Below are 24588 nucleotides of genomic sequence, written 5' to 3'. Positions count from 1 at the left end.
ATTTATACTTGCTGTTTAAGGAGATGCAGCTGTGAGACTATGGTGTTTTGTCCAAGATAGTCTGCACAGCAAGTGCTCCCATACGAAGGCCTTTGTCTACATTCTGGCCACACACAAATTGGAGTAGGAGTGAAAATATTGATGGAGAAGACCAACCCCTGCTTCTTCAAAGATTTTTGCTCCCACTCCAATTTGCGCACAGCCAGAATACGGAACAAGCTTCTCGCATGGCAATGCTTGCTTCGCAGGCCAGGTTCTGTTCTGCTGATAAATTTGGCATGACATCTTGAAATAATACCTTGTTTTGATAAACAAAGATCTGTATCTGTAACAAAAAGGGTGTTGTACAAAAAAACTGTTCACTTAGTAGCGATAAAACAAAACCTTAGGTTCACATTATTTAATGTACTTCATTGCCACTTACAGTTTCTCAAGTTTTAAATTTCGAAAATAATTTTTGTCTGCCTAACTGGATCAAGAAATTGGAATTCCATTGTTCATTTTAGTTAATGTGTACTCAAATTCATCACATTTGCTAACAAGGACAGTATCAGTTTGAATCACAGACAGGCCATAACAAGTGTTGCCATGTTCCTTGATTAAATTATGCATATTGTCTTTAGGATTAATAAGATGATTGTGTCTGTGGCTGTTGGTAAGGCCGGTCATACTGGCGCCCATATCTCTCCTGCCAGTTGTACCGATCTTGCCTGTCCTGTTTTTCTGGCCCGTCTTGTCGATCATAATTTTGCTGATTTTGTCGACGATAGCAGCCTTGACCTGGAAATTAGTAGAGAGTGGGCAAGTCAAGCAATTAAAAAATTAAAAAGGCTTCCTAAAATACTCATTGAGTAATACGGGTTATGCCTTTTGCACTAACAGTCTCCATTTAACTGGAAATAACACTGGCCCAGAAAGGGGTCTTGCGTTTCTCAGGCCTTTTGTCACACTAGCAAACTGTTCACAGGCAAAATAATCAAACATTAAGCACTATATGTAGACTTAGTGTGAGAGACACCTGTAAAAGTTTTCTCAAGAGGAAAAGAAGTACTCTAAGCAGTTCATACCTTGCCTGTCCTTGAACTGAACAAATCCTCCATGTCTTGTGTCATAAATACGCTCATTGTTTTCTACCAAAGTGCTGACCTGAAAACAAGTCGTAAACACTCTGTATTAAAGTTGTTTGATAAGCTGTAAGTTGAAAAGCTAACAGAAGGGGTTTCATTAATGTTTTCAACAGGAAGGCAACTGGTTTTCACAGGTGGGCAAAACTATTTGATCTGAAATTCTTTATAAGAAATACTTTCCATGAGGTGATCAAACCAGCAGGTCAAAATAGTCTTCACAGCTGGTCAATTTGCTGGTGTCCAACCCTTAATGAAACACCTGGCTAATAGGCTACAGTATTTAAGTATTTTACCTTATCAGCTAATTGCAGCGCCAAGCTCTGAAGGAGAGAAGGCTTGGCCCCTTGGTGCATTACAACTGTCTGAGTTGGCTCATCCCAAGAGGCCTGGAGTGAGAACATAACCTTGCTTAGAGTTGAAATTTGAATTCTTAATGACCACTCAACAAACTTAATTAAAACAACTAATTTTTAATAGTTATGATATGAGCCTGCCCTTACCAGCATATGATCAGTGACATTGCTAGCCAAAACTCAGGGCTTGTGAAGACTGTTGGTGCATGTTAAATGTCAGAATTCCACTAATACCATGGTTGTATAATAATTCCCCAGAAACCTGTTTTGATTTTCTTTGGTGAATTCCATTTAATCTCCAGCTTTGAAGCACAATAATCTTATTTGATAGTTAGACACAGAGGGAAATTGTTCTTTATTACAATTCTCGAAACATCTTAGTAAAATTTGCAGTTAAGTGGTGGACTGCAAAACCTTAAATGGTTATCGCACAGGACTGTAAGCAAGATTAGAGGACATGGGGTTCAGACCCTAATCCCAAGTGGTGAGCCTTACATGTGTGGCTTTCTCTACGCAGATGTAAAGATTACTTTTTAGATACAAATTACTTAAACTGCTTTACTGTGAAAATAATAATAATAATAACTTATTATCTGAGAGTGAGGTCTTTATGGGAAAATCTCCGACCGAGACCTTACAGTATTGACCAAGCAATAGCGAGGTCTATACCGTAAGGTCAAGGTAATTCTCGTGGGCATTACAGGAAAATAATGTCCTACGATTAGCCAATCAGAGTGCCTGTTATATCAGATACAAGAACAAGCCATATGATAATAATAATAGTAATAATAATAATAATAATAATTGAAAAAGAAACAATATCACAAACCTGCAGCTCTTCGTTGATGATCATTTTGCTGATAGTGCTGTGCACCACAGAGGGAGGCAAATCAAACATTTCAGCCAACGTATACAAACTACAAGTAAAGACAACAAATACATACTTGAGCTGACACTCGCACACCAATCACAAATAGAATGGATAAAGATGGTTGGATAACTGGCCATTTATACCAGAAAAATAAATCACGGCTTCCACAAGCTGCAGCTTACATAAGATGTGAACTGGACCATTTGTATTAGCAGGGCTTACATAAGATGTGGAGTGCTCCTATAAATGGTTTCTGGCTTATTCATGACTAATGCCTTGCTTTTGTGCTGGTTGTCATAGCAATCGCAGAATTATGCCAGCTGTCATGCAAGTGGGAAAAACTTGGGCCTGCTCAGTGTGAGGTCGCATCTTAATTAGGCCACAAACAAGGGGTGATACCATTTATAGAGTGTTTCCCATCTTATATAAGCCATGAAGAGCTCAAAACCCTTGTCTTACACAAGCTGCGGCTTACGAAAGATGCGAACTGGTACTGTTCATACGGTAAGTGCATGACTTATGTAAGCTGCAGCTTGTGTAAGCCATGGCTTATTTTCCTCATATAAATGGGCTTTTTATCTTCCTGTTATGATGTAACATCAAACAGCATTGCTCCCGACTTGAAAAGATTTCATGACAGATATTTTCCTGCAGATAAAAAGTTCTCAAGAAAGAACTGATGCTGTCTTACATCAAACCACAGCAGGAATTTGAACTTGTCAAACCATCTTTCAATCCAGTCACCTTGTATATCCCCTTTATTATGATAAAGATTGCTAATTCTGAATGATTTCCTCAAAAGATACTGCTGCTTAACCTATGTATTCTGTAGGTTTCTTTACTATGACCATGATCAAGTTTGTCTTCCTCTGTGTTACAAAAAATTGCCTAAGTCTAGTTTTAGAACAATCTAGAGCCAGAAGTCATTCAGCCAATGACCAATTTGTATGAGAACATTCTAGAACATTCTGATCCTTATGTAATTACTCAGATTAGAAACTGTGTTAAACTACTTAATTTAGCTTGTAATAGAAGTTTCTGGAACTTTAAGCCTCATGTATGTTAGAGCGAGAGTTTCTGCTGTAAGAGAGATTGATTCAAATTTGAAGAAGCTTAGTGCTGTAAATTCACGAAGTTACCTTACGGAAATAAATTACTTTGTTGCTGTTACCAGCGATGCTGAGTTCTGTCTGGAAACAACCCTGCTCTACAACGATACTCGTAACACTCTGGTCAAATCTGACAAAATATGCAGTAATGTCCACACAAGGTGGATAACTAAAGGTTTATCTACCACGCCTGTAACACTGGGCTCAGTAACAAAACATACTCACCTTGTGGGAAACATTATTGTAAACTCCTAAAGGATGGCCCATCATTTTCTGGAGGGGGAAGGGGTTGGTTGGGCAATTTCCAATAAAAAATTCCTGCACAGCAAAAACTGCCACAGAAAAATCTTGCAAGGGGAGCCATGGGGAAAAAAAAATTAAGGAAATTCTTTCTATTATCATTATTTGGATTTAGACATTAAAAAAATTCTTGCACAAACTATTGCCTGACTAAAAAAATTATGCACAGCTTAAAGGTGAGAAAGAAATGTCATGCCCCCCAAAATTGCCCAACCCCAACTCAACAAAAATATAATGGTCTGTCCCTAAATATTGGTAGAAGTAGCGTGAAATGGTGTGATGTGATCTTGAGTACAAGTGCTGTGCATGGTTGAGGAAAGAGGGCAAAATCCAGGGCTAGCTAGCAGAGAGTAAAAAATAAAATAAAGGATGATCCAAAGAAATACACCTTTATGAGTGATATTCAGAGCGAAATAAAGCAAACAGGATGTTTTCAAGAAGGAATGCTAATTTTGATTTTGACATTACCAAGTGAAAGTCAGGTATAACAATTAAAAGAGATTTTCATCAAGAATATGATGAACAAGTTTTTCCAAATGAGGTAGTGTGTATTGTAAACATTGTATGTATTGCTACATTTCCCTGTTCCTCTGAATGTTTAAGTACCTCAATGAGTCATACACGCTGTTATATGTGAACAAATATGTTCTCAGGCTTTCCTCTTGAATTTTCCTGTGAGAAAAAAAGAAAAGCCAATTTTACATTATTGATGATTGATGTCACTTTCATACAGTATCTACTATGCACTCGATCATACATCCAATTTTTTATATTGAGGCCTAAAGGCGGAAGCTAAAAACAGACATTACCTTGTCAACATTTCTTGTACTTGCTCTGTTTGGCGAAACAATTTCCATACCTATCATGCCACAGAGAATGGTTTTTAACTTGGTGTATTTTTGCCTTAATATGTATCTTATTTTATATATACTGTAATTATTATCTCAATAATTCTTATTTATTAGTTTTTTAATTCTTTAGTCAGCGGGACCCCGTTGATAATGGTACTTTGTACTGAAGGGTTATCCTGGGTAAATATTCGATTATTATCATTATTATTATCATTATCATTCTCATTATCATTCTCATTCTCATTATCATTATCATTATCATTATTATTAACAGTAATTGGACCAAGTGGAGTACAATTCAGGGAAAACTCACCCAAGTAATGTCAAAATCGGACAAGCATGAAGCACAAGGCTGATTTGAAATTACGAACACGATTTCTTCCAAATTGTATGGTACAAAGTCCAATTACCAATTAATTGTATCTATAACAAATTTCGGAATTAAAAATGTCTTTTGATTAAATCTTTTGAGCGAACAGATCTGTAGCACTTTTCATAAGTTTTGAAAACTTTAGGAAGCATTGCAAAGGAAGCCATTGAAGCATGCGTAATTGATGTGCGAATCCCGTGGTATCCAATTACAGGTATCCAATTACAAAAAGTTCAAATTGGATACCTGTAATTGGACACCCAGGTGATTGCGTGCCAGTTACATGACAAATAGGCGGGTGGAGAACCAATCATGATCAAGAATTTTGTTATAGATATTATTATTATTGTTGTTGTTGTTGTTGTTGTGTTTGTTGTTGTTGTTATTATTATTATTATTATTATTATTATTATTATTAGAAAGAAAGATAATCTAACATTCACCAAGCAATCCAGGCAGCCAAACAACCAACAAAAAAAGAAGCACAAAGTCAACTAGAAATGAACTTTTACATGACAGTGAAATCTGGTTTTGTTTGAGGCCGGTCACACTGGATGTAACGTCTGGTTAGTTTTGTGTGGTAGTTCACACAAAATAATCACTACAACATTAGTTTGTCCTGCTGAGTCACTTATGGAAGAACTGGTCTTCCTGAAAATAACTTATAAATTGAAGGGGTGTAAGGAATAAAGCCCTAAGTGACTTTTGGAAAACTTTGAGGTAACCAGCATTGAAATACCTCCCAGCTGTGGTTACAGTTTACTCTTGTCTTCATTACTGTCTAGAAAGAACTTGTAATAATAATAATTTATTACTAGTTCTTTTTAGGCAAGGCCAGAGTAAACTGTGAAAATTGCTGGTAGGTATTTCAATCCTGGTTGCCTCATAATTTTCCAAAAGTCAGTTAGGGGCTTTATTCCATGCACCCCTTCAGTTAATGTTTTAATAGTTAGAAAAAAAACATCTGTCATATTCGAGATAATCCTGCATTCTTTCCCGACCAATAATTAGTTTTTTAGGAGAAGGTTGGTTTTAAGTGCACATAGTTCCAAAAGTTTCATGTTATCTTAACCGCTAATATGTAGTCCTTGCATTGTTTCCAGTCTCCCTTCTTCATGGCTTTGGATGCAGCTACTACATGTTCACGCATACTCTCTGGAGGACCTGGGATTAATCCATAAGTATATGTCAGTGGCCTGTTAAATACCATGAAAATAGACTGCCAAACATCCAACAACTTACCAACAAGAACAAAGTATCTTTTTCATAATATATCAAACACAAAAGACCATGTTTGACCACATTTCCAAACACTGAGAAGAGAGTGGAAAATACGACACGTAGTGGAGTATTTTTGACAAAGTTCAGGGTGTTTATAAATTTGGTCAAATACTGTCTTAAGTGTTTGATATATCTTCTCAATCGAAACTAAAACTAAGGAGAAAACAAAAAAATGAAATCATGAAAATCTATGCTAATTAAGATCAGATATCCAAACACCACCACCGTCATGATTTCCTTTGTTTAAACTTGATGAATTATTTCTACTTTAAAATTCATTAAAATGAGTCTGAGAATTAATTTTCAACAAACATAAGCATGACATGTTCTCCGAAATAAAACAGCAAGACTTCAATTTATTTATTACACTTGTCATACAGTGACGTCAAGGGAAACCATTTATCCCAACTGTTTCCTGTAGTGACAAAACCTTGTCCCTTTAAGAAAATGGCCTGCTTATTTACAAGTCAAGGAAAAACAGCTTCATGTACTAACCAACTAAAGTTTGCTTTTCACTTTGTCGTAACTGATAGTGGAAACTCTTGCTAAAAATATGTGGTCTGTAGTCATATGCATGGGCTGAAAAAAAAAAGCAGAAAAGTTATGCTAGACTTGCAAGTCCTTTCTCATGCAGTGTAGAGTTGATATAATATAATACACTAAACTTTAAACAAAAAACAGAAAAGATCTTCCTGATAAAGCCAGATTTAGTAAGAGGGCTGATAGGTTCACAGTCATACCGGCCATCCAGGGGATTCCCATTAACATTGCTGAAGTAAGATAGACACACTCCAACAGCTCAAGGTTTATATGCATGTGGAATGGAACCTGGAATTCAGATAAAACAACAATGACGGGGATCAAAAGGGACACTATTGAATCATTCAAGTAACTACCTCCTTTAAAAAGAGGATAAGTACCAGGGACAAAACTGGTTTCACATCACTACACATAATAGGAAGGCACAGTGGCCTCATGGTTAGTGCGCTTGTTCTCGGATTGAGTGGTCTGGGTTCAAGCTCTGGCTGGAGAAATTGTGTTGTGTTCTTGGGTAAGACACTTCACTCTCAGAGTTCCTCTCTCCACCCAGGTGTATAAATGGGTACCAAAAATTTAATGTTGCGGGGTATTCCTTTGATGGACTAATATCCTATCCAGGGGGGAGCAGAAACATTCCTAGTCTCTTTACGCTACAGAAACTGGAGAACAAGCTATGGTCTGATGGGCTACTTAGTTCATATGCAGACTTCACCTTTTTACACACATTACTTCTCAAAACAGTAACACTAAGTAACAAAACAGCGATGACATAGCATCCAAGCATGACTTGCCCGCAGAACATACACTGTATGACCATTGTAGAGGAACAAGACCATTCAGATTGACCAATCATAAACATTTACCTCACAGAGCATTTGCTGAACTACAATAAAAATGTAAGCAGCATTTTTTTTAGATCTCCATGAATGTGATCACCATTTCATTTTATCCATGCCTCCCCCCCCCCAACAAACCCCTTCACCACCTTCTATTCCAGGAGGTCCATCCATCTGCTAACAGAAATTATTCTGGTTACAATACCTGTCTTCTCTTCTCAATCTTTTCTTGTTCTGGGGTTCTCTCATACTGTCTCTGCTGCATTAAACCCTAAAAAGCAATTTCAAAAAATGTACTGCAATTTTTAGAATGATGTTGTGCTCTGTTAGAAATAGATATCTTATGAGATGTTTTGGTGTGTAGCATTGCTGTATATTTTTATACAGCAAAACATCGAATAAAAATATAAAGCGATACTACACACCAAAACATCTACCGTAATTTCCGGCCGTTTACCCGCTTGGTAGATTACCTGCATCAGTCATTTTTCGCAATAAAAAGAAAAAAATTTCAACAGATTACCCGCACTGGCAGATAACCCGCACCCAAAAACAAAAGAAATTCATGAACTCACAAAGTTGGAGTGATGATAAGCCCTCATGACCGTGCATAGCTGCTTGCTGCTGCTCGGTTTCCAATTTCATCTGCACAAGCGGTAACTTTGAGCTTATTCTCAAAAGTGAAACTCTGACGTGCGCGTTTAACACCGGGCACTTTGACTCAAAATTACTCATGGCTACACTTATCGTAAATGATTGAAGCGTGTATTTCTCATTCAGTCAATGACCTTTTTATAGTGTTTTGAATCAAATAAAAACTTTATCCATTGTTTTTGTTAACAAAATATCCTTTAGCGTGTAATTAGTAAGTTTTCACGCCCATTGTTTTTGATCTTCCATTTAATGATACCACTTGTAAAAATCCATTCTAAAAAAACTCGATATCTCAGGATCTACTGACTCTAAGAAATCGCTTGAAATGGGAAAATACTCTCTACCTCAAGGCAGTGTTTGCTAGGAATATTTTACTGATGCACCAAATATTCTGGTGTTTTAAAATATTGTCTGTGAATGTTTGTTTACACGCATACCAATAATCACCTTTTATGTCGCTGCGCGGCAGCGGCGCCATGAAATGAACATGTCAGCATCAATTTTTCTGTGTGAATTACTTTGAAGCCTGCTATTTCACAGTTTTATTCTTTTACTTTCTGAGTTTATTATTCCAGTTAGTGAATAATGTTTTTGTTTTCAACTAAACAAAGAAACAAGCTTTGAAATTAGCAAGGTAAGAAAGTAATAGCACACATGTGATAAAAGATTTTGTTTGCCAACGACGTTTGTTGATATGTTTTCAATTTGCAACGGTTTTCATCGAGAGCACTAAAGTCTATAGGCAATGAAAGCGGGATAAATGAGGCAATACACAGTTTTTAGGAACAGTTCCTTTAATGACTTTTATATTTTTTCTCTGCTTACGGTTTTAAAACTATACCGGAAGATTTAAAAATTATCACATTACCCGCACTATCCTATAACCCGCACCAACAAATGTTTGCGCTGAAATTAACAGATTACCCGCGGGTAATCGGCCAGAAATTACGGTAATAAGAGATTTGTTATCCAACTGCTGTAGTCAATAAATTCATCAATGAAAGGGGGAGAGTGTAACAGTTTTGCGTGCATTCGCTGACCTGTATGGCAAACAGGTTTTCTACTGTACAAATAACTGTACAAAATCGCTGAATATTTGTACTGTTACTTGGATGGCATTCGCTGCAGTTGGATAACAAATACGGGTTATTGACTGAGCGTGAAGTCAAGATGGCTGGATATTGGCCAAGTTCTTATTTCGTGTGTTTATGGCCTGAGACGGAGTGAAGATCATAAACTTGCAAAAACAGAACAAGGCCAATATCCAGCCAGCTTGATCGAACAAGCTTAGGCAATAAAGGATTTATAGTATGGCTTTCAGGGAAATTTTCTTGCAGGACACGGCACGTAGTCCCCGGTGGGCAAGATAGCCCCATCTTGCCCGCTTGGGTAACCAATCAAAGCACAGAATTTGGTTCATCTTGTCCACTCATGGAGTTAGCCATATAATAACTTATAATATTACTGGTATCTGTCTGTTCAGCAATTGTTGTGGCCATTTACTAAACAGGCATTATATCACACAGACCTGCGCAAGAAGCTCTTTAGCTCTTCCACTTGACTGGACATCATGCAGTGCATTGTGGGCATCCTTGATCATGCCATGCCTGAAGGCACACAGGCCAAGTTGTACCATGGTCCTGTTGTAGAGAATCTGGATGGCGCAAAAACAACACAGATCATCAGAGAATAAAGACAATCGTCAAATAGTTGATTTTGTATTGATGAACTACATGTATCAAATTCTCAGCAACGGCATTAAGAAATGTATTAATAAATTAACAAATTAAAAATATATGGAATTCATATAACATTTCAAACTTGTGACAAAAGAGAAGAGCTCCTAAATTTTCCTAAAATTTTAAATGCTAAATTAGCTAATAAATGCAGGTATCTTCAAGAGTATGGTAATTAATTGAACAAAGTAAATACAGAAAACAAGAGAAAGAGAATAAAATATATTTACTGCAAAAAAATCCTAAGAACAACAGTGAAAGAGAAAAGCAAACAAATAAATGACTGTATGAGTTGCTTTTATTACAATACTGGGCAAGAAATTCTACATTGTATGTTTCATTTACTAAGGCTAAAGACAAAAATATTGACTGTGGCCAACTCTCATGAAACATGTGGCAGTGTGAACACCAGATAGTCTTAACACAAGACTAGTCTGATATCACTTCTTCTACTGCTTTATCTACCACATGTGTAAAACTTAGCTCAGTAACCACAAATACTAAGCTTGTGGAAAACATATGGATGCAATGAGATATAAGTTTCTAGTTCAAGTAAGCTGAGAATTAAAATTAAAGATACACTGTACCAGTATCACTTAATTATGTCTTTTGATTAATTTATGACAATTTTTTGGCAAATTGTCAATGGTTTCTAAGCTAAATTGCAAGACCTTTTGGAGACAGAGATGCCATTTTTCAGGTTAGTGTGGCATTTGACAATGCTACTTCCAATGGTTCTTCCACTTTGATTGCCCATTTGAAATGGGGATCAGGGTTGGCGTAGTGGTGAGAGTGCTCCCCTCCCACCAGTGTGGCCCAGGTTCAATTCTGGCCCACTGTCATATGCTTGCTCCGAGGGATTTTCTCCTGCTTCTCCCACTCTCAACATTTCCAATTTCCAGTTCAATAAGGATAGAGGATCATTTGCATGAAACCCAGCTTGGACTGATGATGCTTCCTCTCTAAATACTATTATTTATTTCAAAAGTAGTCCAATATCAATCAAAGGGTAGCCAAAATGTTGTTACACAAACCTGCGTTGGAATGTCAGAATGTTGGATGGTCTCCTGTAAATGTGACATGAGCATCAGATCACGAGCCTCGAACCAGTGATCATGTAGAGCATGGTGATACATGTGACAGAGCATGGCTCTAGTTCGGATACGGTCAGAAGTGTCACGTGAGTAGATGAACTTGCACATCTTCTCTACCTTCTCGGATGAACTGGGTTCTTCTTTCTTTTGTTTTTCAGCTGGTTGCTCTGTTTCAGTTTTCTCACCCTCTGTTGAGTCCTTATCTGCTTCTGCATAAATAAGGACCAAATTAATTACTGAGTACATTGATGTACTACGATAACAGGGTTCATACCCTTTTTCAGAAACAAATTTCCAGGACTTTTCCAGGACTTTTCCAGGACTCAGATTGATTTTTCCAGGACTCTAAAATTCACATTAACCCTTTCACCCCCATTATCTTAATGTTAATTCTCCTTACTGTCTGCCATACATCTCATATTTTTTTACTTGAGTTTAACAGATTTCCAGAACTTTCCAGGACCAGTAGCCCTTTTCCAGGACTTTCCAGTCCTGGGAAATGCCACAATAAAATTCCAGGACTTTCCAGATTTTCCAGGACCCGTATGAACCCTGTGATAAGTTTAGCTCCCAAAACTTAAAGTTGGTCCCCCCTTCACTATAGTCCATGGCTCTGGTCTAGGAAAAATTACGAGGGGCCCAATTGAGGTTGCTAACCATGAACTCTAGGTGCCCAGCACTTACGCTTACAGTATATGACAAATGTAAGTTTTTCCAGTGACCCTGAGGTAAAGTTAGTAACCCGTGGCACCCGGGCACTTCTGGAGCACAGCCCTGATAGTCACTGACAGCAAGCATTACAATATTTTGCACCTTCCCTTTCCTTTGATACATTTATTTGTGAGCTAAAAATTACTTCAGATGTGCCTGCAAAGTAAACCCTTGAAATGATTTCACAATCCACACAGCCCCCCCCCCCTCCAAAAAAAAAAAAAAAACAGAAAAGTACCCAAGGATAACTTTTACATGGTACTAACCAGTTTCCTTGTTTTCCTCATCATTTATAAGCTCAGCATCAATCTAGAAACAGAATGACAGTCATAATTTATTCTATGTAAAGCACTTCGCAAGTACATGTACTTTTCATCCCAGGTACTTATCATATGGCCAGTCAGAAGCCTAGCAGTATTTGCTTGACTGTCATATATTAATAATTATTGGCTTTGCATTACTACACCACATAATTGGCTTAAACTCAAGCAACTTTTTCATCCCACTATGCGTCAAGCTATGTGTATTTACTTTGAGTTTTGATTGGTTCATTGAATTGTCTGTGCTCTTAATCTGTGGTTGGCTGCAGTAATTTCTCTGGTTTTGGTTTTCTGAAACTCAGTTGAAGGGGTAAATGGAATAAAGCCCTGAGTGAGTTTTGGAAAACTTTGAGGTAACCAGCCTTGAAATACCTCCAAGCCATGGTTGCAGTTTACTCTTGTCTTCATTACTGTCTAAAAAGAACTTGTAATGATAATTTATTGGTAGTTCCTTTTAGGCAAAGCCATAGTAAACTATGAAAATTGCTGGTAGGTATTTCAATCCTGGTTGCCTCAAAATTTTCCAGAAGTCACTTAGAGCTTAATTCCATGCACCTCTTCAATTGAAAACTGCTCTAGATATAGTATCAAATCAAATGTACGTAAGGGGTAAAGTCTGCAAGCGAGACTTTGAACCCATCAGGTCAAAATTGTCTTAAAGCAAAGCTAGGGGTATTTCTATGTCCCCCTAGATGGGATTATAGTCCAGTAAAGGGTTCCCCACCCACCTTGTACGGTGAAGATAGGCCCCAAGAGAACAACATGTCTTGCACAACAACCAGATCAAAAACAACACGGTGAAATTATTTTATATTATCAAATTTTAATCAGCACGATAAGGCGCAACTTTTAGCAAAGTTTAAAAAAAAATTCTGTACATAGGGTTCAGAGCCCCCTTAAACTTTCAAAAATTTAAGGTGGCTCTGAACCCCATGAACAGATATTTTTAAAACTTTGCCAAAAGTTTCATCTTATCGTGCTCATTACAATTTAATAATATAAAAAAATTTTACCATGCCATTTTTAAATTATAAGCCCCTAAAGCTGTAATTAAGGGTGTTTTTAGCAGGTCACACGATTGCTATGGTAACCTATTGTGTCACAAAAATGATAACAATGTGTTAACCAATAATTGAGCAGTTTTTTGATTTCATGATTGTAGCATTCAGTGATAAAGAGTGGTTAGAAGACCCATCCAAATCTAACTGCTGGAAACTGTTTTGAGAAACCTTAATGCTAACCCAGGATTAAAAGTTAACCGAAGTATTCATTTTTCTTGCATAAAACTGTTTTTACTGCTTATGTTTTGTGTAGTTTGAGGTTAGTCAAGCTCAAAACTGAAGGACAAACAGTATAAACAGAAAACCCCACCAAAAAGTTACAAAACTCAAATCAAGATTCTCGCTAATCCTGGGTTAGCTTAATCGGGCTTTGAGCAACCTGGCCCTGCAGTCCAGCCCACTTATCCTTAGGCCACTACACCTCCCATCAAAACATTTAGGAATTCATTAAAGTTTACAACACAAACCTTGTAGTAAAAATGCTCAATGTGGCACAAGTAAACTCTGCAGATTTCTGATCGTGACCCATTTACTTCCAGGTAGCTTTGTAACTTTGTAATGAGTTCACAAACTATTTCTTCATCCCTCAGTCTAAATAAGAGAAAGCAAAAATAATGATTATTACAGGATTGTCAACCAGCAAAAATTACCAACTACTTCACCATCTCGGCCAGATAAGCTGTTGGGCTATTTTCATGGTTGTCACAGACATCACTTTTAAAAATTCCCTGACTTTTCCCTCATAAAAATTAAATAATTTCCCTCACCAAATAAATAAAAAATGTCACATGTAAATTAGTAGTGGCTTCTGACCTCAACTTACAGCCATCCTTTCTACTCGTTCATTAAGACTGATAAGTTTGCAACAAATTTTCCCTCTTCATAAAGGGAAAATATCGCTGAGATTACAATGACCCCGAATGTTTCCTCTAGCCTTCAAAGGTATTACAACAGCCGTGTGAAATTATTTCAATTCTACTTCGTCATTGGTCAATGTCGCTAAGGAGTCACGTGAGATATGCGCGCGAAACCAGAGCGGTCACTTGCAAGCGAACTTTAGAGTAGTTGCACGTAGAAATATTTATCATGGCGAAAACAAACCATCCAGAAGATCCCGACGAAATACCGAAGGAAAATCCCACTGAGGAAGTCGAAGACGACCTTCTAGAGGATCCTGCACTCGACAATAGCGACTCGCTATTGAGAGTACTCACTAATTTGGACCGAAACATGGATCACATGGCGGGTTCATTGTCCGCCATGGGCGAAGCTTTCGCTGCTTTGTGGAAGCAGCGCCCAGCGAAGCGAGACGCTCACTCTGGGACTTTAGACCCTTTAAATGGGGAAACAAAGAAACCTAGAGTTGAGGCCGGTGATGCTGTTGAAACTGGCGGTGAAAGCGATGATTCGGACGTTCAAAAGCTTCTTGCAACCAGCGCTGAGAACGACTTCGAAGACGCCAAAACGTCGTCCGCAAAAACGCAGGACTCCTGCAACAATGAAGGCGAAGACGATCTTTTAAAGAAATTGGCCCTTGACTTCTCAAAAGATGACAAGGTGAGCAGCCCAACATCCAAGCAACTTGCAGATATTATCAATAAGAGATGGGCTTCGAAACTGAAAACTGCGAGAAGCTTGTTGCCCCCAAAGTGAACCCAGAGATTTGGGGAAAATTAACCCATCATGGGAAAAAGCAGGACCTCAGATTGTCTGCTATTCAGAACATGATAGTGAAGGTTGGAGCCATTATTGCTCAATCAACCCAGAAGCTCATGGATTTTCAAGGCCAGGGCACGCAAAGTGGCAAGCTCGACACGGGTGCCTTAGTCACAGCACAAATTGATGCCATTGCCCTGTTGGGTCACACCAATTACGAGCTCTCGCTTCGTAGACGGGAAGCTATCAAACCCAACCTTAACAAGGAATACGGCTCGCTGTGTTCTTCGCAAACGCCGGTTACCAACTTGTTATTTGGCGACGAGCTTCAGTCGCAGCTTACTGCAATTTGAGCCTCAAACCAAATTAGTCACACGGCAGTGCACAATAGCACTAATAAATCTTTCACCAAACCTCCTTATCGCCAGAAACAGGACCAGCCTTTTTTAGGCAAGAGCCATTTCCAGTCCAGGTGGAAGCCCCAGAAAACCTGGAAGAAAAAGGAGGAAACCAGCAAGAAATAAATACTGCCGATGACATCATGTCCAAGCTCCACATGTTACAGGTAACCCAATTTGAAGGCTTTATTCCTACACTCATAGCTTACCTTGTTGCCCAAACAAGTTGCTTCAAAAGCGGTAGGCTGGCACAATTTGTCCATTGTTGGCAAAGAATCACCTCAGACACTGAGATTCTTCAAATGGTGTCAGGACAATACATTGAATTTGACACTAAGCCTTGCCAAACACGCCCCCCTGCAGTGAAATGTTTTAGTGTAGAAGAAAATGCTATTATTTCCAAAGAGGTTGCAAGCTTGCTTCAGAAGGCAGCTGTTGTTGAAACCAGTCATAAACCAGTCATGAACCAGGGGAGTTTATCTCTTCTGTTTTTGTGTGACCCAAAAAAGATGGCTCTCACCAAATGATCCTGAACCTTAAAAACCTGAATAAGCATGTGCAATACAACCACTTTAAAATGGATACCCTTCAAAGTGTAATAAGTCTTATTACCCCTAACTGCTATATGGCCTCTGTTGACCTCAAGGACGCATATTACTGTGTACCTATTGCGGTTTCAGACCAGAAGTACCTTAAGTTTGAATGGGGTGGCCAATTGTATCAGTTTACCTGTTTTCCTAATGGTTTAGCTTTCTGCCCAAGGAAGTTTACTAAACTAATGAAGCCAGCCTACTCTGTTTTGAGACAACTTGGGCATATAAACTCACCGTATATTGATGACTCGTACCTACAAGGTGGAAGTTATGAGGAATGCCTAGCTAATGTTCTAGACACTGTGAAAATGTTCCTCTCATTGGGTTTCATTATTCACCCTCAAAAGTCAGTTTTTATCCCTTCACAAAACTTATTATTTTTGGGGTTTGTCTTGGACTCAGTCCAGATGAAAATTTATTTGACCAATGAAAAAGTTGACAAGCTCAAATCAATTTGTACCAAGCTTATCAAGGCCAAAGAAACCACTATACAGGAGGTTTCAAGGGCCCTTGGGTATATGGTATCTAGTTTCCCAGGTGTCATGTATGGCCCGCTCTATTTCCGTCAGTTAGAGAGGGAGAAAACTCTTGCTTTAAGATATAGCAAGGGTGATTATGATGCTTGTATGGTAGTATCAGACAAAGCTGGTACAGAATTATTGTGGTGGAACACACACCTTGAAGCCAGTTACAATGTCATTAGTCATGGTGAGCCTACTGTTGTCATGTCAACTGATGCCTCATCCACTGGCTGGGGCTGCGCCCTAAACGATACCAGTACAGGTGGACATTGGACTGCAGAGGAAGCCAGAAACCACATAAACTATTTAGAGCTCCTAGCCATATACTTGGCTCTTAAATCTTTTTCACCTATCATTAATGGGCAGCATGTGAAGGTCATGGTGGATAATATGACTGCCCTGTCTGATATTAACCATATGGGTACTAGTAGCTCTGAAAAAAGAAATGACCTAGCCAAAGAAATTTGGTTATGGTGTGCCCAAAGAAATATTTGGCTGACAGCTGTCCATATCCCTGGTGTAGAGAATGTGGAAGCTGATAGACAATCTAGACGGTCTCACTCGCAACTTGAGTAGACACTAGACAGAACTATTTTCAGGAACTGCATCAATGCAGCAAAGGTTGAGCCCAACATTGACTTATTTACTTCCAGAATAAACCACCAGCTTCAGCCCTATGTATCCTGGCATCCTGACCCAGGGGCTGTGGCAATTGATGCATTTCATTTATCATGGAAGCAATATGTGCCTTACATGTTCCCTCCATTTTCTCTTATCTCCAGAGTATTGCAGAAGTTCCAACAGGAGAAAGTTCAAGGAATTATCATTGTGCCAAAATGGCCAACCCAAACGTGGTGGCCTGTCTTGATGAGAATGCTGATCGACAATCCAGTACTACTACCCAAAAGAAAGAAACTGCTGTTTCTTCCGAGCAGTCCAGAAAAGATTCACCCTCTGTATCCAAAACTGGAGCTGCTGATGTGCCACTTGTCTGGAGATCCCTTGAAAGCCAAGGAATTTCGACAGCAGCTTCCAGAATCATTATGCAGTCCTGGAGACAGGGCACCACAACCCAGTACCAAACTTACTACAAGAAGTGGGAATCATTCTGCTGTCGACGGAAAATTAATCCCCTTCAGGCCACTTTACAGGATGGCATAAATTTCCTTGGAGACCTCTTTGCTACTGGTGTGGGATACAGCTGTATTAACACTGCACGTAGTGCGCTGTCCTCTATTATTGTGCTTCCTGGGAGTGTTCATTTTGGCAGCCATCCGCTCGTTACCAGGTTTGTGAAAGGCGTTTTCGAAAGTAGGCCTTCCCTCCCACGATACAAAGAAATATGGGATGTAAACTCTGTCCTAAAGGTACTTGCCACCTGGACTCTTGGAGTGGATTTAAGTCTGAGAGATCTGTCCTGGAAGCTTACCATGTTGCTTGCCCTCTTGTCTGGCCAGAGAGTACAGACGCTGAAGGCGCTTAATCTGACCTCAATGAATTTAACTGCAAACACATGTGTATTTACCATTGAAACACCACTGAAGACCACTCGGCCGGGCAAGCACCTAGGTCGAATTGAGTTTTTGGCATACGAGGCTGACCGGAACCTGTGTGTTGTACAACATTTGCACGCCTATATCGATAGAACATCTCACTTACGAGGAGAAACTGACCAGTTGCTGATTGGCTATCAGAAGCCTCACAAGCCTGTGTCAACTGACACTATCGCTCGCTGGATCAAGAATGTCATGGCCAAAGCAGGAATTGACACTAGTGTATATAAAGCACATAGCACAAGAGCAGCCGCCACATCAGCTGCAAAAGGGAAACAGGTCCCTATTGACACTATCTTGTCTGCGGCAGGTTGGAGTAGTGTGAGCACCTTTGCTCAGTTTTATGATAAGCCTATCCAAGACACTGCTGCAAACTTCGGACATGAACTGCTGCATAGTCACCGTTAAATGCTTTTTACACAGCTGTTTCAACCAGAATTGTTTACCATATTGTTACTGTTACTGTAAGGTTACTTGAAGAGACATGACATTTTGATGTGGGTGTACCTTGTTACAGCACCCTGTTGTCATCTATATTGCATTAAATAGATTGATGTTCATGGTTTTGCTCATGATCATGACGCTTTAAAGTCTCACGTGACTCCTTAGCGACATTGACCAATGACGAAGTAGAATTGTAAAATTAAACGAAACTTACCTAAGTTGAAGTTTGATTGAGATTCTACAAAGTCATTGGTCTGGAGCTAGGGAGTCAGGTGCCCTCCCATCTGGGCTACCCACCCTACTGATTTACAACAGTCCTGATCATTCGCCTTTAAAGTGTGACCGCTCTGGTTTCACGCGCATATCTCACCTGACTCCCTAGCTCCAGACCAATGACTTCGTAGAATCTCAATCAAACTTCAACTTAGGTAAGTTTCGTTTAATTTTACAATTTTCCCTCACTTTTCTTCAACATTTCTATTTTCCCTGACTCAAAATAAAATTTCCTGACTTTTCCCTGACCTTGAAGAATTATTTCCCTGACCATTTCATGACCTGTGGCAACCCTGATTTTTATGATTTTTTAGAAAAAAAAAAAAAATCTGCCTACACCAACAAAACCACCAATGAGAACATTTTGTTACAACCCTGCTTGTCCCAACTACCCCAAGTGGAAATCTCAAAATACCTCCCAAGGTGGTCAAAACTCTCAAAATCAAGTTTCTCACATGAAAATAAAAATTATGGATGCTGTTGACTCTGAATATTGGAGGACGATAAGTTAGATACCTTGTCACATATTCAGTGGAATGGCAGTCACATCCTTGAAGCATTTTTGTGAATTCATCATCCATACGCTCAACAGTAATCAGGGGACAGCCTCGTATTTTCAAGGGTTGATCCAAATGCTAAAGGAATCATCACATATTAAAGAATTACGCTTAAAAAGACTAAATGAAGTTATGAGAACATCTCTATCAAGAAAATGCCAAGAAACCTATTTAAAAATCTTTCTATCCAATTATTGATGGCATTGAATGCAGTTAATGTAATTTAACAGAGTTAACAACAAAGAGCATCTGAGTTCCCATAGTTGTCAGCAGTGTTTTGATATGTGCATGCACCAGGACTCTATGTGCTCCCGACTGAGACATGTGTTGGCGGCCTTCACAGTGATAGCGTTTACAGTGAGCATTGTTTTGCATGGGAGTATGTCTTGAAGAATTCCCCCTCCCTTCCCTCCCTCTTTCCACTATTAATTCAATGTGATGGGTGCCTGTCTCCCCTTCCGCATGGGGGCTCAGTTGCCAGGATTTGCCAGCCATGGGAGCGGTCTTCGTCTAGGAGCTGGTTTCCAACAGTGGAAGCTCCTGGATGTCTCAGGGACACAACCTCCATTTAGCAATGCAGTTGTTAATTTTTTGCAATATGATAAGGAAATTTAAGAAAGACAAATTTCAACAATCAGCCAGCACAATATTCCTAAAAGACACTTTAAACTTGTGTCTATTACATGTAGGATCAACTGTTTTATGCTGCTAAGTTTCAAAGAAAGTGGTTGTGTACGAACCCAACCACTGTTAATAAGGGTGTGTGTAAGTTATACCAGGGCAACTTTCATATCAGTACAAGTTCATTCCACAGACCCCTTGTGGTTCAGTATTCGTTCACATGATACCAACACAAACTGTCATACCAGGGTGAATCATACCTGTGTGATTTCACCCCGATTCCTCTTGAAAGAGTGACATTTTCATTCCGATATGAAAATTTACTCATGCAAACATAGCATAACTGTTCTACTGGGATATCCGTTGAAGTGTCATCATTTTTTTTTATGGCAGTTAAAACTCACACTGCCATAAAGATGCCTTAATCATGTAAACACAATATGACTTTTTCATTTCATAACAGAATGTAAGTCACACTGGTATCATGTAAATACCCCCTAAAAAAAAGGAGTCCACAAATCTTACATCTACGTTCTCCGACTCTTCAGAAATGTTCTCTCCAACAGTCACTGTGTCTTGATTTTCAATGAGAATATTTATCAGTTCATCAATCTGCTTCAAACATCTGCAAATCACAACAGGTTCATTCAGGATTACTCAACATTAATTTGCAAACTCTGAAGTTCTAAGCCTTGCATTTTTCACTGCCATCAATCATAATTTAATGACAGATGTTCAACAGAACATGAAAAAAAAACATAAAATGGATTGAAATCTTCCAATCACAGCACACAAACACAACACGTGGGCTTTTCAGTGCACAGGGTACAGGTAACAGGTAACTACAGGTAACACCCTTTCATACACCTGGCCAGGCTCAAAATTAAAAAAAGCTAGAGCTGCCTAGCAGAGTAAACAATACTTCCAATACTTCAATTTTTAGCCACAAGATCCCCCTGCGAAATAAATTCCCAGTAGTCTGGGAATTCCTAGGAATTCCAAGTTATTCCAAGATATGCAAATTATGCTTTATCCAAGACCTTGGAATTTCTGGGAATATTTGGGAATAGTGGAAGTATAACTGGCAATTATTGGGAATTCCTAGGAATTCCAAGTTATTCCAAGCCATGCAAATTATGCTTAATCCAAGACCTTGGAATTTCTGGGAATGTTTGGGAATAGTGAAAAGTACGACTGGGAATTATTGGGAATTACTAGGAACTCCTATTATTTCCCAGACTGTTTTAAAAAATGTGTTTGGAATATCTAGGAATTTTTGGGAATAGCTAAAACACATGAAATATTGTTGGAAATTTCTATAAATTTCCCAAAATGTCAAAATTAAAGATGAACTCAGTGCATGAATCAGTTTCTGTGAATTAGTAAAAATCAACAGGATCATTTCTCTGGAGTTCCATACCTTTTTATTGTTGTCAAGCTCCAGGATAATTATTTCCAAACAAATGTACATTAATTCCAGTTTAAGTCTGACAACTCAACATACAACTATAGCACTGATAACATTGCTTTTTAGATCCAACGTGATTTGTTAGTGTATATGTGCCCGTATGGACCCTTAAATCAAACACCCAGAGTTTAACTGATAGAAAATTGGATGCTCTTAGATTTGATAAATAGATTAAGCAAAAAATTCTGTCAGCATAAACGAATATACATTATTCACAATTTCAATAAAACCAAAAGTATATATATACATGTATATATTTAATATAATTGTAGATTCACACACATACCCATCACAGCCCACTGTTGAACAATTTTTGACTTTATCCTTTATGACTTTAGGAAAAAGAAGAAGACATCTCTCACAGATGTCATAAATGAAAAGCTCACAGTTTCCACACACTTGCTGTACATTTGTAAAACTGTACTGTGACATTCTCTGGACAAATTACCGGTAGTTTCATTAAAACAAGGATATCTTTAGCAGCCTCTCATTGTCATACAATGTCTTGAAATTAAGGCCAGAATAGCCATACAGGCATATTCTTTGGCAGAAAAATTAATGTTTTTTTCTTGGGAACCATTAGTTTCACTTTCATCAGGGGAGTCCAGTGAATGGCCATCAGTGTCAGAGTTCTCAATTTCCTCAGAGGAGTCGGAACTGAAACTTCAACGTCATTACCTGAATCACTGTCTGTGGACAAATCTGAGTTGTTGTGTCTTACATCAATTGGTATTTCTGTAGTCTTTTCAGGTATAGGCAACTCGGTTTCATCAAATGCTTCTGTGAAGTTTCAATTCTTGCATAAAGGTTCACTCCATAATCCATCAAAGTCATCCACAACATTTTTGCCAACAGCCATCTCACTCAGGTGAGCCGAAAACTCTGAGGTCTTCTGTTCATGGTGCTGGAAATGATCTCCAGGAAAAAGGGATGCAAGAGAGGGAGATGACGTCAACTGGCCTGTGAAGACTGCTTTAAGCAATTTATGTGGTCAAATCTTGTAGATTTTGGTATGGGTATAGTGGGATCATCAATATGTTTCTTGTATTTCCTTGTCCTCGCGGTCACTTTAATTCATGACACAACAAAATCAAAAGAATAAAAAAGATTATGAGTCAGTGGGAAACAAATAAATAACTGACATAAATAAAATGACAATGCAAATAAAAAAACCTACATCTTGATGTATTGAAAAGACTATAGATCTCATATCATGTTAATCCTTATAAATAATTCAAAGGAAAAATGACAAGCATTGCAAATTTATATTTGCTGCATTGTGCTGACTGGGTGTTGAAACACGTGGGCTCTCAAAATAGATTTGGTGGACTAATACAACAAGCTTAAGCTTATTTCGCAGAATTTATCTCGGTTCCTCAGGTCGATCTGAAACCTTTTAGGTGAATTTCGGCCTTTGGGGTTTTTAAAGAGCACACAATGCATTGCTTAGTTTGATTTATTTACAATTATAGCTCATCATAACAGAAAATCCCTATAAAATTGGATTCCTTACCTTTGCAGTGAACTTGATTTAAGTGCCTCACGATCCCTTGTTATCTTGACAACCATCGAGAACAGATCAACCAGTTAAAGTACGTTCCATTTGCCTCCTTGATTTCTTCGTAAAAAGTTTGTGTAGTTATTTCCTTTTGAAGCAAGACCCATCTTTCAGAAGACCACCAAAACAGCGTGGAAAGGGAAACAGACTTGCCATCGAAAGCGACTGGTCCGGCAACCTCGTTGCCAGTCTCTCTCTCCTTCTTCTCTAGTTTCCATTCTCTCCTCAACTGATCAACTGAACCAATCACAGCACGCGAATTTTCACGTGACTATCCTGGTGACTGAACCTGACAAAGATCGCGTTATTCATTCTCTTTTGGCGCCCATCTTTGAATTCAGCGTTAAGGGTTGATCGCTCGTGCGTTTTAGTAGATTTCACTTCCAAAATTATATCAAAATGGTTTTGCTGCGGTCCTGTGATCAGAAGAAAACAGCGTGAGTGTCATTAACGAGAAACAAGTTATTCTTGGCGAAGATTTGGAGCTAAAAGAAAGTCTTCCTGTGGATGTTTCAACGGGGAAAAATTCAAAGGGCAGATTAGCCGTATACAGAATTATTTGGTGAGTAATCGAATTAAAGTAACCTTATATTATACAACGTAAATTCTTGTATTTAGACAAAAGCTTTTGAATGAAATTTATCATCACGAATCATACACGAGTGGGTCACTCAGTCATGGCATGAAATGAATTCTGGCTAAAGCAAAGTTGAAACAATTTAGGTTGCCCAGAGTGCGTGCCTGAAGAATTTGATTTGCGAGGAACAAGTCGTTTCTCTCGCCTCACTTGTTCAAACGAAATAAATATAGCAGTTCTCTCTGATCCCAGTCATAGTTCTTGACAAAAACTCCAACGAGGCAGCCACAGTGTGCATGAGTTTGATGTCTCCTGTGTGTTTCAGCCTGACTGTATGGCAATCCGTGTTGATCTTCAATTTTTGTCCATCTGTATATTCTTTTATGTTTACTCTATTATTTACAGTGAAAATGTTCCTTTAATGTTTTAAGTGTCTTTTTTAATATTTCTAATGTCTAAATTTGGCTAAAAACCGTGATATATATACAGTGTATCCTCCAATTCGAGAGTTGTTGATACACTTATAGAAGAAGGAAAACCTTGATTTAATCTACTGTAGGCACAAGATTTATGTAACATATTTATCAATAGTATACAAGCACCTTCACAATTATCAAGTCTTCTCTTTTAACATTTCAACCAGCTTACTGTCAGGTCTTAATTAGCTGCATGTATTAAACTGTGAGCACATAAATATTTGGATCTCAGTCTTACAGTACCTCGTATATGTCACAGTGTAATGTATTTTTTAAATTTTATCTTAGGTGTCATACAACAAAGATGAACATCAGAAAGGCTAGCTGTTGACACCCTAATAAGAGGGCAACAAAAGAAGCTGTGGAATCAATAGAAATAACTGAACAGCAGCTAAGTTTGCCCACAAACTCAGCCTTTTTTAAATTTTAAGGATTGTTTCAGTTTTGTTCTTATCATTGATTCCTTACATTCATGAAAATCCAGATTTGTTCCACATAATAACAATAATTTAAGCTAAAATCTTGTGTATGGAAAATTGTTGGATTTGTAAACCAAAAGAGTATTACTAAGTAAATTATCTGAAAAAGTTCTCTTTTTATCAAACATGTAAAAGTTTGACCTTCATATCTGTTTTCAGTTTTACTTTTGACTCTTGATGTAATGAAAAAGAAACAGGAT

The 24588-nt window shown here is 38.4% G+C and overlaps 2 protein-coding genes, 2 long non-coding RNA genes and 1 pseudogene across 4 annotated transcripts in view; 2 read left to right on the top strand and 3 right to left on the bottom strand.

Moving 5' to 3' along the window:
- Nucleotides 1-24588, bottom strand: part of LOC149097743 (uncharacterized) — a 73382-nt gene that overhangs the window by 37784 nt on the left and 11010 nt on the right. The window lies entirely within an intron of this gene.
- Nucleotides 368-24588, bottom strand: part of LOC149097744 (eukaryotic translation initiation factor 3 subunit C-like) — a 28350-nt gene continuing 4129 nt past the window's right edge. The window contains exons 4-19 of the mRNA XM_089278949.1: nt 20356-20455; nt 19169-19287; nt 13682-13805; nt 12100-12142; nt 11063-11331; nt 9821-9946; nt 7844-7909; nt 7003-7090; nt 6758-6841; nt 6050-6145; nt 4570-4621; nt 4367-4432; nt 2310-2397; nt 1421-1513; nt 1068-1146; nt 368-780 (exon numbers count right to left, since the gene is read on the bottom strand). Coding sequence (XP_089135075.1) covers nt 626-780; nt 1068-1146; nt 1421-1513; nt 2310-2397; nt 4367-4432; nt 4570-4621; nt 6050-6145; nt 6758-6841; nt 7003-7090; nt 7844-7909; nt 9821-9946; nt 11063-11331; nt 12100-12142; nt 13682-13805; nt 19169-19287; nt 20356-20455 — 1648 coding nt within the window. The 3' untranslated portion in view covers nt 368-625. The remainder of the gene's footprint in view (nt 781-1067; nt 1147-1420; nt 1514-2309; nt 2398-4366; nt 4433-4569; nt 4622-6049; nt 6146-6757; nt 6842-7002; nt 7091-7843; nt 7910-9820; nt 9947-11062; nt 11332-12099; nt 12143-13681; nt 13806-19168; nt 19288-20355; nt 20456-24588) is intronic.
- On the top strand, nt 14192-15394 carry LOC149097747 (uncharacterized; annotated as a pseudogene).
- Nucleotides 15329-18495, top strand: LOC149097746 (uncharacterized). Its single transcript, XM_089278930.1, has 2 exons — nt 15329-15435; nt 17165-18495. The coding sequence occupies exons 1-2, from the start codon at nt 15412-15414 to the stop codon at nt 18341-18343; spliced, it is 1203 nt and encodes a 400-aa protein (XP_089135056.1). The 5' UTR covers nt 15329-15411; the 3' UTR covers nt 18344-18495.
- LOC149097745 (uncharacterized) lies at nt 21232-24191 on the bottom strand. The gene is made up of 2 exons (XR_016204034.1): nt 22812-24191; nt 21232-22365 (listed from the first exon to the last, which is right to left on the bottom strand). It is a non-coding gene; the product is annotated as an uncharacterized LOC149097745 (long non-coding RNA).

The sequence above is a fragment of the Orbicella faveolata genome, unplaced genomic scaffold, assembly GCF_042242905.1.
Source record: "Orbicella faveolata isolate gen_17 unplaced genomic scaffold, um_ofav_v1 contig_47, whole genome shotgun sequence".
In the NCBI taxonomy this organism is placed as follows: domain Eukaryota; kingdom Metazoa; phylum Cnidaria; class Anthozoa; order Scleractinia; family Merulinidae; genus Orbicella; species Orbicella faveolata.
The sequence above is the reverse complement of the archived record's forward strand: the minus strand, read 5'-3'. Positions and strand labels throughout refer to the sequence as shown.